The sequence below is a fragment of the Mesoplodon bidens genome (genome assembly GCF_964165515.1).
Source record: "Mesoplodon bidens genome assembly, chromosome: 1".
Classification (NCBI taxonomy): domain Eukaryota; kingdom Metazoa; phylum Chordata; class Mammalia; order Artiodactyla; family Ziphiidae; genus Mesoplodon; species Mesoplodon bidens.
In genome coordinates, this window is record NC_138176.1 from 226,083,294 (window position 1) to 226,097,776 (window position 14,483).

Here is a 14,483-nt window from a genome sequence, read left to right on the forward strand (position 1 = left end):
TTCAGGATACATGAAGCGCTGAGCTAAGGATAAGATGGCCTTTCAGCTCCTTGATACTTGCCCTCCCTTCCACCCAGCTCTCAGGCAGCCCCACTCTCAGACCTGCTACCAGAGCATCGCCCACTCACTAGTCACTGGATCTCACATGTCTGCTTACCATGTGCCAGTAATGGTGCGAGGTGGGGAGATAGGATGGTTAAGTACAATCCTATTTTAAGCTTATTATCTATCACCTAAGTAAGGCCCCCAGATGGCATGCTAGGTAAAATAATAATTATTAAGCTAGTTAGAAAAAAACAATTAGATGACCCCTCTATGGAAACCAGTCTATTAGCTCATTAGTGAGGCGAGTCTTGTCTATGCTCAAAAATACAACTCAACATCATCAAAACAATATCAAACTTTCAAAAAAGGCTCTTGTAATAATATCACTTTCTTCCACTGTAACCTATATCCCCAGAAAACAAACAAAGCTTCTTCTTTTAGGTCTAAAGAAATTCATCAATTCCTTATTTTGTTATAGCATTATTTTTCATTTCAAAAGTAACATTTATTGTAAAAATGGGAAACATTAAGAAATATATGATAGGGACTTCCCTGGTGGCATAGTGGTTAAGAATCCACCTGCCAATGCAGGGGACACAGGTTTGATCCCTGGTCCGGGAAGATCCCACATGCCGTGGAGCAACTAAGCCCATGAGCCACAACTACTGAGCCTGCACTCTAGAGCCCACAAGCCACAACTACTGAAGCCTGCATGCCACAACTACTGAAGCCCGCACGCCTAGAGCCCGTGCTCCGCAACAAGAGAAGCCACCGCAATGAGAAGCCCTCACACCGCAATGAAGAGTAGCTCCCGCTCACCACTAGAGAAAGCCTGCACGCAACAATGAAGACCCAATGCAGCCAAAAATAAATAAACTTATTTAAAAAAAATAAGTTGATCTTTTTTTTTGCGGTACGCGGGCCTCCCACCGCTGCGGCCTCTCCCGCTGCGGAGCACAGGCTCCGGACGCACAGGCTCAGCGGCCATGGCTCACGGGCCCAGCCGCTCCGCGGCACGTGGGTCTTCCCGGACCGGGGCACGAACCCGTGTCCCCTGCATCGGCAGGCGGACTCTCAACCACTGCACCACCAGGGAAGCCCTAAGTTGATCTTTAAAAAAAAAGAAATATATGATAGAAAGTCTCCTGTAATCCCATCCCTGCAGTAGTAATTATTATCTAAAATATGTGTATCTGTCTACAGATTTTTTTCTGTATCATATGTATTATTATGTAGGTACTTTGAAAAACACAAACCTGTATCCTAAGTATTATCACACAGGCATTTTGAAAAACACAAACAGGATCATTTTATATCTATTTCTTTGTAACTTACTCTTTCACTTTTTCTCATTCAGTATTGATCGGGTGCCTGCTACACGTCAAATGCTATTCTAGAGGCTGGGAATACGTCAGCGAACAGAGCAAAGAACTCTGCCCTTGTGATGCTTCCACTCCAGCAGGAGACGGAGACAATAAACAATAAATGTATTGAGTGATTCATGTGGTCTATTAGAAGGTGAGACATGCTACTGGAAAAGGGAAACGTAGAGCAAGGGGGAAGGAACTTCAGTTGCGGGCAGGAGGGAAGCAGGTTGCAGCGTGAAGCAGGAGTGCAGGGGGAGGAGGTCTCCACAATCCTCCTTCCAACGGATGGACTGTGCACATTCTAACAGTTCTTCCAAGCTGGAAAATACACATCTGGGGTTTAGGAAACTGCAGTGCTGATGGATAAAAAGGGGGAGCTAGGCTGGTATTAAAGCCCATTATTGCAAACGTTACCTGGAACTGAGCTCCCCGAACGTGTCATCTGTTCTGAGTAATGCTAGCTAGAATGAAAGAATTTGAAGACCCCAATCTCGGCATATATTTTATTCACACACGGAAACACAGTGTCTCTCCAGTGTGCACACCTTCCCTTCCTGTTCGTCTCTCTCCCCTGCCGCTGCCCCTGCTCGGCCTCCTTGGCCCTCGTTGGAACCCACTGACCTCCAAGGAGCAACGTTCCTTCCCCCACTGCTGCAGGGACTTGACCGTCCCCCATCCCCTCAACCTTGGCTGTAACAGCCCATCCTCTCAGGGCTCTGTTTCCTGCTGGGAAAAGGACCAAAATTCAAGAAAAGGATTAAGGCTGATAACTGTTCACTGTGCTCTCCCATTCAAGAGGTATTTCTGCTTTAACAGGTGCTTTGGGCCCCTACAATCTGGTGGTTATTAGGATAGGTTTTTAGTTGGTGATTTTGGGGGGGTGAGTGTGGAGGGAGAAGAAAATCCTGAGCATGGAATCACTTCAATTGTTTCCCAACTCACCTGATGTTCTGGGCCAGGATACCATGTACAGTCTGTCTCTCTCACATCCCAGGAGTGAGAGCACGAACAAGCGGGGCAAAGAAGGAGAAAGAGGCCACTCGATGCCCTTGAAGGGCTGGGCACAGGGGATCCCAACTGTGCTTGTTCTTGAAGGACTAGCCTCAGGGAACCCCGTCCCAAGGGTCCAGTCATCTTTTAAACCTGCTAGATTTAAACTGAAGTAGGAAGATACAACTTAAATACAAAGTATTCAAAGTGTCCTAGCTACCCATTTTCTCTCTTTCTTTTCTTTTTTTTTTTTGTGCGGTACACGGGCCTCTCACCGTTGTGGCCTCTCCTGTTGCGGAGCACAGGCTCCAGACGCGCAGGCCCAGCCGCTCCACAGCATGTGGGATCTTCCCGGACCGGGGCATGAACCCGCGTCCCCTGCATCGGCAGGCGGACTCTCAACCACTGAGCCACCAGGGAAGCCCATCTTTCTTGGTCTTTATTTTTAGTATCATTAGCTGCTCTTTGATAACTAGCATTCAGATCATGTGTAATTATTCTAGTATACACGTCTCCAAAAAAAAGAAAAAATAATCTTTCTCAATACAGTGAAGCAAGGAAGTCTGAGTGTTCCAGTACTGTGGCTGTTTGGCAGGAGTGGGTCTGCTTAATGACTTCCCCGAGCTGTGCTCGCTGAGCCAGTGAGCTCGGCCTCTGCCTCTCTGCGCCCCGTCCCAGGCTGCTATCCAGAAGAGGCGTGCCGATGAGCGGAGAGGACAGACAGCATCACTTCAGTGAGAAGGTGGAGCCAGAGGCCTGTTTTTCATCTTGATGATGGTGTGAGAGTCTCTCTCTAGCTACACAGTATGTTTACTTTTTACGTCTTTTCACGAGAGGGGCATTTTTCTCCAACAGCAATGCTAAGTGGGCAACCTAGAAGGCAAGGATGGCACCTCACGTTTGGGAACTCCTGGCACTGCCAGGTGGGAAACTGGATTGTTGGTACTGTTAATAAGTTTAAAGTTCATGATCTTTAAGCCCGTAGTCCCACTTTTGGAAATTTCTTTATAAAAGCACTAGTAGAAGTAAAAATATTTACAACAGTGTTTACCGCAGCATTTTTTGTAGTGGTGTCCATCCATAGGGGAAACGTTGACTTGTCTGTGCTGCGCTCATACCAGGGAATATCAGGCAGGTATCAGGGAACAAGGAGTCAGACTTAGATCTTCTGGCCTGGAGGGAAGTCCCTAAACCTCATCACTAAATGAATAAAGTAAGCTGCTGGGTCATGGGTACAGTTAGGTAAACATTTTTGCTGCTGAGTAATGGGTACAGTTAGGTAAAACTTTTTGCAAACAAACAGGAAGAAGTACATGTATGTGTACATGTTTGTAAGCTGTGGTTTGGAATGTCCAAAGGCACAGAAAGCTACATACAACATGGTTCACACTGGTTATTCTGGGGATTTGAATGGATTGGAGGGAGATTCATTTTTGTCTTTTACTAAATGTTTATATTGTTAGACTTGTTACCGCAAATATATGTTACTTTGTGACTGAAAAAAAATCCAATAAAATAAATTCAATCATGTGAAAAAAGTTACAAAATTAAGCTGAAATAACACCCCTGCCAAACAAACTGAAACAAAAATCACTTAGAAATAAGAGGAGGGACTTCCCTGGTGGTGCAGTGGTTAAGAATCCGCGTGCCGGGCCTCCCTGGTGGCGCAGTGGTTGAGAGTCCGCCTGCTGATGCATGGGATACGGGTTCGTGCCCCGGTCTGGGAGGATCCCATATGCCGCGGAGCGGCTGGGCCCGTGAGCCATGGCCGCTGGGCCTGCGCATCCGGAGCCTGTGCTCCGCAACGGGAGAGGCCACAAGAGTGAGAGGCCCGCATACCGCAAAAAAAAAAGAAAAAAAAAAAAAAAAAAGAATCCGCGTGCCAATGCAGGCGACACGGGTTCGATCCCTGGTCCGGGAAGATCTCACATGTCGCAGAGCAACTAAGCCCTTGAGCCACAACAAAGAGTAGCCCCTGCTCACTGCAACTAGAGAAAGCCGGCACGCAGCAGTGAAGACTCACTGCAGCCAACAATAAAAATTAAAAAAAAAAAAGAAATAAGAGGAAAAATATGAAAATACTTGTCCCTTTAGCTGCTTTTTTAAGACAATAATGGCCATAAAATTTTCCATAAAGTAACCAGAAAAACAAAAATTCTTTTTTTTTGGCTAATACTCCTCAGTGATTCTATTTAAAAGGAAATAATGCAGATATATATTTTTGAATTTGTCTAACTTAGACATATTTAGTTCATAATAATTAGCTTTTGTTTGTAACCTTGAATCATATAATTGTTTAGAAAAATCATATTTTATTATTCTAAAAATTTCTACACCTCACAGGCTGAGGACCAGTGTGGGGGGCAGCTTTTTCTCTGCGGCAAAGACAAGGGATATGTCTCCTAGTGTCTTTCATCCTAATTCTGCTTCCGGTCATCTATTTGAAAACCAGCTTCCTGCATCCTCTCCTGCTGATGGAGTTCCCTCATAAGAGACAACCTTTGTTAGCATTTTTAATACATCTTCCAAAGACACAGCATATTTACATGTAAATATGTGTTTTAACACCAACACTATAGCTAAAATACCATGAATACTATCTATACCTTGCATTTTTCACCCAGAATATCTTGGCGGTTGGTCCATAGTAGGGGATAATAGGTGGTCTGCCTCTTTTTTAGCTACCGCACAATATTCCATTGTATGGATGCAACCAGAATTTATTTTAGCAGTCCACTGAAGGCAATTTCCAACATTCTGTAGTAGAAGTCCTTAATCTGGGTTCCAAGAATAGGCCCTTGAAGCTCTGGAAATTGTACCTCCAACTGTGCATACATGTGCAAAAGGGTTATTTTCAAGGGAGAAAAAAGATTCGTAGGCTAACTGAGTTCTGTGATCCAGAAAGGGTTAAGAACCCCAGTGTCATAATTTCCTCTACCACAGACTCTTTGCCCTTGTTTCTGTAGAGAAAACACAACTACCTGCAAAAGCATCTCCTAACCAAGTCTAAGGAAAGTCCATGGCATCTTTCTCTACTTTTATTCGCAGTGTTTCCTCTGCCCTCCTTCCAGCCCCCTCACACCAATGCCAATTATTCTACACCTGCGGCCCCTTTACACCTATACCCACATGGTCTTCATTACCGGGTTGAGAAAAACATTGATGATAATGTAGTTTTCTGCCCATTATCTGTCTCTAATAATATGCTTGTCATCATAATTAGTTTCACCATCCTTGGCTAGCTTTTCTGTCATTTATTTCTTTCCCTTGAGTCCTGTTAATAGCAGAAATTGGCTGCTAAACTATTACTCTGGTCTGTGTAATGGGGTTGACAGCAGAAGCATTCTGCTTTTTTGACAATTGGGTATGATTTGTAAAGGTGTGAAGAGGAATTGCTAATGCTTCTCAGCTCCACTACATTAACCTGGAAGGCATTCTACCTAAGAAATGAATCCAATATTAAATTGCCTGTTTTATGAGTTTCCCTTTAATAATTTTTCTAATCCTTACAATGTTTTCATAGCTTCAGTATTTTCTGATCTCTATTTCCTGAGATTAATAGGGCAACTTCATTTTATGAAAACTACTGTATTGGATTTTCTTTATGTTTTGAGGGAAAAGAAAAAGAAGGAAAGACATATGTGTGAGTTTCTCTCCTTTCTCCTGTGTTCCTCCCCCAGTTTTTGGCTGATGCCAGGACGATTAAGCAAGGTTTCACCAAGAGACCATAACCCTTTATCTACAAGACAATGCTATTAATACACCATCAAAAAGTCATGAAGCCTTAGAGCATGGGGAATATAGTCAATAATACTGTAATAACTTTGTATGATGGCAGATGGTAACTAGACTTATGGTGATCCTCTTGAAATATCAAATCACTAGGCTGTGTACATGGAACTAACATAGTGCTGTACGTCAATTATACATAGTGCTGTATGTCAATTATACTTCAATTAAAAAAATGTGTAGCTCCCCCACCCCCAAAAAGTCACAAAGCCCCAGTCAGTAAACAAACAAAAATTCCCTCTACATTTTGAGGAATTCAGAGGTGATCTTGAAGGCCTCTGGAGGGCAATAAGCAAGGAAGCAACAAGGTCCAATGTACACTCTAGAAAAATCCATTGGGTAACCATGATATGATGATGGGTTTGAGGCAGAAGCAGAGGCTCAATTTAGGAGGCTCCTGCAGGAATCTGGGCCTAAGGATTAGAAAAGTGGGCCAGTAGCAGGAGTGACGGAAACTAGAGGAAATTTTAAGAACTATCCAGAAAGTAAAACCCGCAGGACTTGACCACTAACTGGATGTGAAGGACAAGAAGAATAATGACTACCACTTATGGAGCACATACCACGTTTCAGACGATGTGATAAGGCTTTCCTCCATAATCATATTTAACACCTGCAATACCTCCAGGAGGAGTATTATTATCGTGTTTTACAAGTGAGGAAACCGAGGCATTGTGGAGTTAAGTAAATTGCCCAAGGTCACATAGCATTTAAGTGGTAGACCCCGACCTGCCTGACTCTAAGTCCAAACAACTTAGTCACTGTGTGTGACAGGTAGGAAGCCTCAAGGATGATGGATAGGATCCTCTGGGGGGGCTGGTGTGTGATGGTGTCACCAGGACAGGAGCAGAATACAGGAAGAGAAGCAGGTTTAAAAAGAAGACAGAGTGGACTTCCCTGGGGGCGCAGTGGTTAAGAATCCGCCTGCCAGTGCAGGGGACACGGGCTCGAGCCTTGGTCCGGGAAGATCCCACATGCCGTGGAGCAGCTAAGCCTGTGCGCCACAACTACCGAGCCTGCACTCTAGAGCCCGCGAACCACAACTACTGAAGCCCGCGCACCTAGAGCCCATGCTCTGCAACAAGAGAAGCCACTGTGATGAGAAGCCCACGCACCGCAACAAAGAGTAGCCCCCGGTCGCAGCAACTAGAGAAAAGCCCGCACGCAGCAACAAAGACCCAACACAGACAAAAATGAATAAAATAAATAAATAAATTTATAAAATTAAAAAAAAAAGAAGACAGAGTGTTCAGTTCAGGATAACTCCACAGGTAAGAGCCATTGTTAAAGTCAGGTGGGGCAAGCAAATTAGACCTTTTGCTGAAAGACTGCCTCAGTAATTAAACATTGTGCAAGGAAGTGGGAGAAATCAAGAAACAGAAAAGGCGAGGTAGGCAGCATGATACTGTATTCATGTTGATGTACACTGTTGACCTTCCTTTTTGAAGAGGACTGTAATTATCTGCTTGATGACACAGAATAAATCCTCAGCAATTATTAACCAAGTTGCCATTCCCACAGAATCTAGCAGCTTCTACAAAAGGTGGTTATTATTTTGGCTCGTACTGTTTCCACCCCTGAACCGCTCGCTGCTGTTGGACCTACCCCTCCCTGTCCTACTCTGAACCCTGGTAACACCAAAAAGGTTGCAATAAGAAAATGGTATCACAAAAACTTGAAAACTTTTAAATGTGTTGCCTGGTTTAAGGATTCGTGAAAATGTTGAGTACCAACACGATAGAGTGAAAAATAAACTAAACTTAGAAAGAAAAGAGGGACTTTGAATCCTGCTTTGGAAAACTGAGTAAGTTACCCTTTGATCTCTCTCAGTCTCATTTTCTTCATCTGCAAACTGAGGCCAATGATGCCTTGTAAAGGGTTAGTGTAAGTATTAAGTTAAATAATGTATGTCTGGGCATCTAGCAGAGGGTTTGGAGCTATAGGCAGAAGTTCAACATATCCTAATGTTTTTCTTTCCCCTCCTTATGGACAAGAGGCATACTCTAGCCAGTTACAATGTTGTGTGCATGATAAATATTTAATAAATAAGTGGTTGTTATCATTTAAAATATGCCTGTACTTAGCAGAATTTGGTTTTGACTCACAGAGCTTCTATCATTTTGATGCATGTTAAACATTTAGAAGATGAGAGCTAACCTTTTGAAAATACTATTAACGCTTACATGTTCATAAATTCTGCCCAAGTAAGTAAACAGCAGTGAAAGGAATCTTAGCAATGACAAGTATAGCAGTTTAGTTTGACAAATCAAAGATACGCTTTACCAACACAACTCTCCATTTGAACAGTGTGAGGAAAGAAAACATACTCTCTGCCTCTTGGGAAATCTAATTGTCCCTGATCTTGGCAGGAAACTTACAACTGTTGTAGTTTATTTACAAAACTTCCCATTCCCAAGGGAAGGTGTTCTGTGAAGATTATGGAACAACATTCTGCAACATATGGCCGGGTTTACTGCTCATGCCAGAGTCCTCCGCGGGGCTGGCCCGTTTCCCAGCACTTCCGCGGGGCTGGCTCCATCTGAGGAGCCCTTCTGGGGCATGACTTCCCCCCTCTGATTAGTTTCCCTCTTTTCCTCCTAATGCTCGAATGTCCACCTGCCCGAGGACGGAGCCAGCCTCTCATCTAGTTAAGTCCCTGGTCCCAGTCTGCTTATTCCTGGCCCATGTGAGAGTAACCAACACGTGTGCCTCCCTCCTTCTCCGTCTCCATCTCCCCATCCCAGATTTTCCCTTTGCTCTCTGATTCCATCTCCCACCCGGCTCCTTGTTTTTGAATCTCGCTGTGTTTCTCCCTGTCTCTACACATCCACACGCACGCATGTGCACACACGTGCACGTCCACGCCTCAATAACTTATGTGCCAGAAACGAAAACAGCAAGTGCCGTTTGAGATACCCTAGGATGAATTTAGATTGCCCTCCACTTCTGAGCTTTACTCACCCAGAACCATCTCGGAATCAACAGAGTCTTCAACCAGGTTCCCAGACGGGGCGGGTAAAACCTCATCGTCAAAGCTGATGAGGTCGATGTCCCCCGGAGGCTTGCTTTGCGGAACCGGGGCTGCGGGGCTGGCCGGGGGTCCTTCTCCCAGGGACCTGAACGCTTTGGCTTGTGACGCCACGGAGAGTCGGGGAGGCACAGTGATGGGTTTCAGCAAAGCCGCAGGGTAGGGGGGCGTTTCTGAGGCCGCGGGGTAGGGGGCCGTTCCTGCAGAAGCTGATTTCTTGGGCAGCAAAGGCCGAGGAGCAGGAGTCGGGGCTTTCTTCCCACTGGCGGGGCTCTCGGCCACGGACCCTCCTCCCAGACTCTCGGGATTAACACTTCGTATGAGGCCAGGATTTGGTTTCTTTGGCAATTCAGGTTTGGTTACAGGGACGCTCCCTGCTTCTTGCGGTGGAGAGTGTGGGGTGAGGCTTTCCCTAGAGGCCCCCCGGAGTCTGTTTGTGGTCCAGGAGTCCCAGCCTCCAGAGGCCCTGTCAGCTGCCGGTTTGGGGGCCACGGAGGGTTTCCCTGAGGAAGCAGCAGGCCTCGGGGGGACTGTGCGGGGGGCAATTTCTGGCTTCTTGGGCAGCCCCACGCTTTCCGCATGTGTCTGACCCTCAAGTGCTTTGATCCTGGAAACGACGGTGTTTGGGCTCCGTTCTGCATTCATGATGTTCATCACTGCCTGGCTGTCCGAGTGGCCGGTATCGTCCCACAGAGGCTGGGGCCGGCTCGGGGTTGCCTCCTCCGGCGTGACCGCTGGGCTGCTTTTCTGGGGATTCTGCTCTTTAACGTGAGGCTCTCTGGCCACTGGTCTGAGGTTGCTTTTTGATCTTGGTTTGGGCACTGGACATCTTGTAGCACTGGCGTTTTCTGCACTGGAGTTTTCTGGACAATTCTGTTCTTCAGAAATATCAAAGACTATTAAAGGCGTCACGTCTGTCGGAGGATCGCTGGCTGAGGCTGCTGGGGAAGGCAGGAGAGGTTTCAGAGGTGCCGGCAGTGCTGACAAGACCAAAACGAACAGAAGCTGCAATGTTATAATTTCAAAGAAAAAGGATACACAGAGTATAAAAATATACATGTAGAATATCGAGAGGTTTTGGTTTCCTTCCTTAGGAAAAAGTAATTCTAAAATCAATGGAGAGATGTTTATATTCAGCTTCCTGCAGGAGGGTTCTTCATGTTATATTTATTCATATAAAAATATTCATTATATTTTATTTTAATTAATTAATTAATTAATTAATTAATTACACTGTGAGGCATACACGATCTTAGTTCCCCGGCTAGGGATGGAACCCGTGCTTCCACTGCAGTGGAGATGCAGAGTCTTAACCACTGGACCACTAGGAAAGTCCCTATATAATATTTTAAAACACCATTAAATTCCTGATTCTCAGTAGACTTATCAATGACCATTTCTCTCTTGTCAAAATTCCAAAAATTCTTGCTTTACTTTTTCAAAGTAACTTACTCTCATCTGTTATCTTAATATAATGCTTTTTAAAAGCCTAACAGGATAACCACTTTTAGCATCCTATCAAGTTAAGTGCTAAATATAACAGCTTTCTCAACGGGAATAAAGGGCATCAGCAGTAATACCAACCATGAGTTAAAAGGATGATGTTTTGGGGACTTCCCTGGTGGTGCAGTGGTTAAGAGTCTGCCTGCTAATGCAGGGAACACGGATTCGAGCCCTGGTCCAGGAAAATCCCACATGCCGCGGAGCCACTAAGCCCGTGCGCCACAACTACTGAGCCCGTGCTCTAGAGCCCGCGAGTCACAACTACTGAGCCGGCATGCCACAACTACCGAGCCCGCGCACCTAGAGTCCGTGCTCCGCAACAAGAGAAGCCACCGCAATGAGAAGCCCGCACACCACAACGAAGAGTAGCCCCCGCTCGCCACAACTAGAGAAAGCCCGCACGCAGCAACAAAGACCCAACGCAGCCAAAAATAAAATAAATTTAAAAAAAAATAAAAAAAGATGATGTTTTTATGATATGAACTAGGGTGAACCCTAGAGATTGGGGCTGCGGCTTGTGAGGATGAAGAATGACCTATTATAATAATCACAGCAAACCCAAATAAAGCAAGCACACAGTGATCACAACGACTGGGAAGCAGAGCTCAATGAATTATGCACAAATTGCAAATTATTTTAAAGGCTGGAGCCTACTGATTACTTCCCTAGAACTAGGTCAGAATTAGGGGAGACAAATTACTTGCATTACTTTGAGGCAGATGGTTGTCTACTTCTTCTGAAAAGTCAGTCTGAGTTGCTGAAGTAATAGTGTGCCTTGGAGTGGCAGCGGCATTATTATTATTTGTAGTGTTAACTTGAACTTGGTTGATTTCTTTTATGACTTGTTCATACGATGGTGGGAGCTGCAGAATGAAGGATGAAGATTTTAGACACCTATGGGTGGTAGCCAAGGTGTTAACGGTCTCACTGTTATCTTTGAACTTCATTAAAAATAAAATGCAGAGAGATAATGCGATATTTACTCACCTCAGCAGGAACCAGCTCACTGGGCCTCCAAGGGCCTGCTGCGGAAGATGGGGGAAATGCCAGTCCTGGGGGTGGGGCTCCTGGAAACCATGAGGTCGGCCTCAGTGGCTCAGCCGCCACAATGGTGATCTCTGGGCGCCTAGCAGACAGAAGCCTCAGTGAGATTTTACAGCTTGGTAACAAGCTATTGTCTATTTGTAAATGTCCAAAGATTCATGAAAATAGCTACCACCCAAGAAAGTGACATCAGAACTGCCATAGTCACAGAGATGACCTGTCTGACCTGCACTTTCTCTAACAGTACACCGAGGCAGGCTTCGAGGGAGCACGTGACAGCCATCCTCCATGACACTGGCCTCAGAGAGTTAGAGATGTACCCTGAGTACACTTCACTCTGCCTTGGCTGATGAGAATGAGGACCAAGACCCATACAACCTCTTCAACCCAGGACTCTACTATCTAGCCTATGGCACAAACATAGGGTATCATAAGACAGAAAAATGCACTGGTTGAGTGGAAATGTTTAGTTTTCCGTTATTATAAAGTACGTACTCTGAAATGATACTATGCATTAGAAGAACAGCGTCTTCCTCTTCACTCTACCTCTTTTCCCCCATTCAGAATGATCTTTAAGTGTTTAGAGTCTACTTGTTCACTTCTAGACCCTGATGTGTGTGTCTGTGTTCCTGGTCAGTTTGTATATGAATCTGATGCTTAATCTTCAATACTTGGAGCCACAGTGATTTAGGTGTGGCTTCTTTCATCACTTTCTTAACCTGATTCTACGGTCTCATGTTTACATTTTACCTTCAACCTGATTTCCTAACAAATACCAACTGTGTGTCTCTGAGCAAATCAGTCAAACTCTCTGAGCCTCACTTTTCTCATCTAACAAATAGGTATGATGATACCTCCTCTGCCTTTCTCTAGAACTCTATGGAAAATAAAAATAAAAATAAAAAGCACTGCCATTATAAAAACTGTACACGTACACACACCCTCATGCTAGCCTGTGAATCAGTAGAAACTGCCCATTGATTAAATTTGAATTGTATTACCTAAGAACCTCTACTTACAGCTTTTAAAAATTTAAATAACAAGAATTATTTATTAGCACAAATAACTGAAATAAGAACACATATTTTCAACATGAGAAAAATGATCACCTCACAGACAAATATTATTTAAACACAAACAGTCATATATTAGAAGAAATTGGATTGACAAAGGGAAGTATAAGATCTAATTATAGAGAAAAATGAGATTCTGAGATGTATGTACAGAATCTTGTTACCTATCTTCATAATCTGGAATGTACTATTCAAAGCTATTAATTGTTGCTGCCTTTATGTAGGAGAGTGAATACGCTGTGCTTTATTCTTTACATTTTTATTAGTTTTCCAATATTTTCTGTAATGAGCATGTATTACACTCAGAGTTAGAAAAAGCGGTTCACAAATTGCATTTAGCCAATCCCCTCTTAGACATTACGCTAAGTGTGCCACAGTGAACTTACTTTCACTTCCCTGTGTGCAATCCAAATGAGTCATTCCCATTTTTATATAGCTTTTATCTAACTAGATAATGAATTACTAGTTAATAAATGTTAACCACTATACACGCATTAACCCTTAGGACAACCCTACGGGGTAAGTATGATCAGCGCCATTTTAAAGGTGGGGATAGAGAAGCTAAGAAAGGTTAAGGAGCTTGCCCAAGGTCACATAGTGAGAAAGCCAAGTCAGGATTTGAACTTGGCTATGTCTGACTATAAACTCCTTGTTCTTCGTTAGTCAACACGATACTTTAAGAAATTTGACAGTAGGGACCATACATCTCCCTTTCTATTTAGCCACCTGTCCACACTTCCATCCATCCTACCATCTGTCTGTCTGTTGGTCCTTCCTTCTATCTATCCAGTGACTCCCTCCTCCCTGCTCCCCTGCATCCCTCCCCACCACCAGCCATCTAGCCATTTTTATTCATTCAGCTATCCACCTAGTCTGCCTGACTCTCTTCCTTTCTTTATTCAATTTTCTATCCTGTCATCAGTTCATTCATCCATGTGACATTTACTAAGTAGCTATGAGGTACAAAGCGTTTCTCTGAAGTAGTTACAACAATGCTTCCCATAGAGCAGTGGCTTAATAAACATTTTTAATTGGCTGCAGTGAATAATTACTGTCGGAAGAAGATTTTCAGGCTTGTACTGCTCCTTCTCTCAAGCGAAATCATCATTCAAACTTACAGATTAATTCAGAAGATGTACTGAGGAGGCTGTAACACACTCCTTATGAGAGAGAAATATTTAACTTGCTAACTGATGACACACGTTTACTTCATAATTAGCAGAGTATGTGTCCTCTATTATAAATATAACCATACCTCCTATCTCGATGAAGCTCACTCTGAATAGAAGTCCGAGAAGCTATAAAAGAAAGAATACACTGATATAGTACAAAATTCATACATTCAATAAAGATTTAAATTTTTATAGGATATACTATTGGAAAAAGTGAGCTTATATTTGACATCAGATAGAATGTATGAATTTTAACATCCATAGTAGAAAAGCAAATCAAAACAATCTTTTCATATGGCATAAAGTTAATTATAGTTACATATCTGAATTGCATAAGAAAATATAGATATCAAAAACTCCCCAAAGCACATTCCGTGGTTCTGAAAAATAATTTGAAGAATGAACAGAGAAAAGACGACAGCTACTAAATAGAAATTGCATGGTAAAGAGCATTATGATGACATGAAATAAC

General features: G+C 43.7%; 1 protein-coding gene across 8 annotated transcripts in view; it reads right to left on the minus strand.

Annotated features, from left to right (window-relative positions):
• The window catches only part of SH3D19 (SH3 domain containing 19), a 183,734-nt gene that overhangs the window by 50,671 nt on the left and 118,580 nt on the right, over positions 1-14,483 (minus strand). For 5 of the 8 annotated variants that reach the window (XM_081242304.1, XM_081242299.1, XM_081242303.1 and 2 more), the window contains 4 exons: positions 14,095-14,137; positions 11,710-11,848; positions 11,432-11,585; positions 9,153-10,199 (listed from right to left, as the gene is read on the minus strand). In XM_081242304.1, coding sequence (XP_081098430.1) covers positions 9,153-10,199; positions 11,432-11,585; positions 11,710-11,848; positions 14,095-14,137 — 1,383 coding nt within the window. Of the gene's footprint in view, positions 1-9,152; positions 10,200-11,422; positions 11,586-11,709; positions 11,849-14,094; positions 14,138-14,483 lie in introns of all 8 variants that reach the window. The other 3 variants (XM_081242302.1, XM_081242300.1, XM_081242301.1) reach the window with 3 other exon arrangements.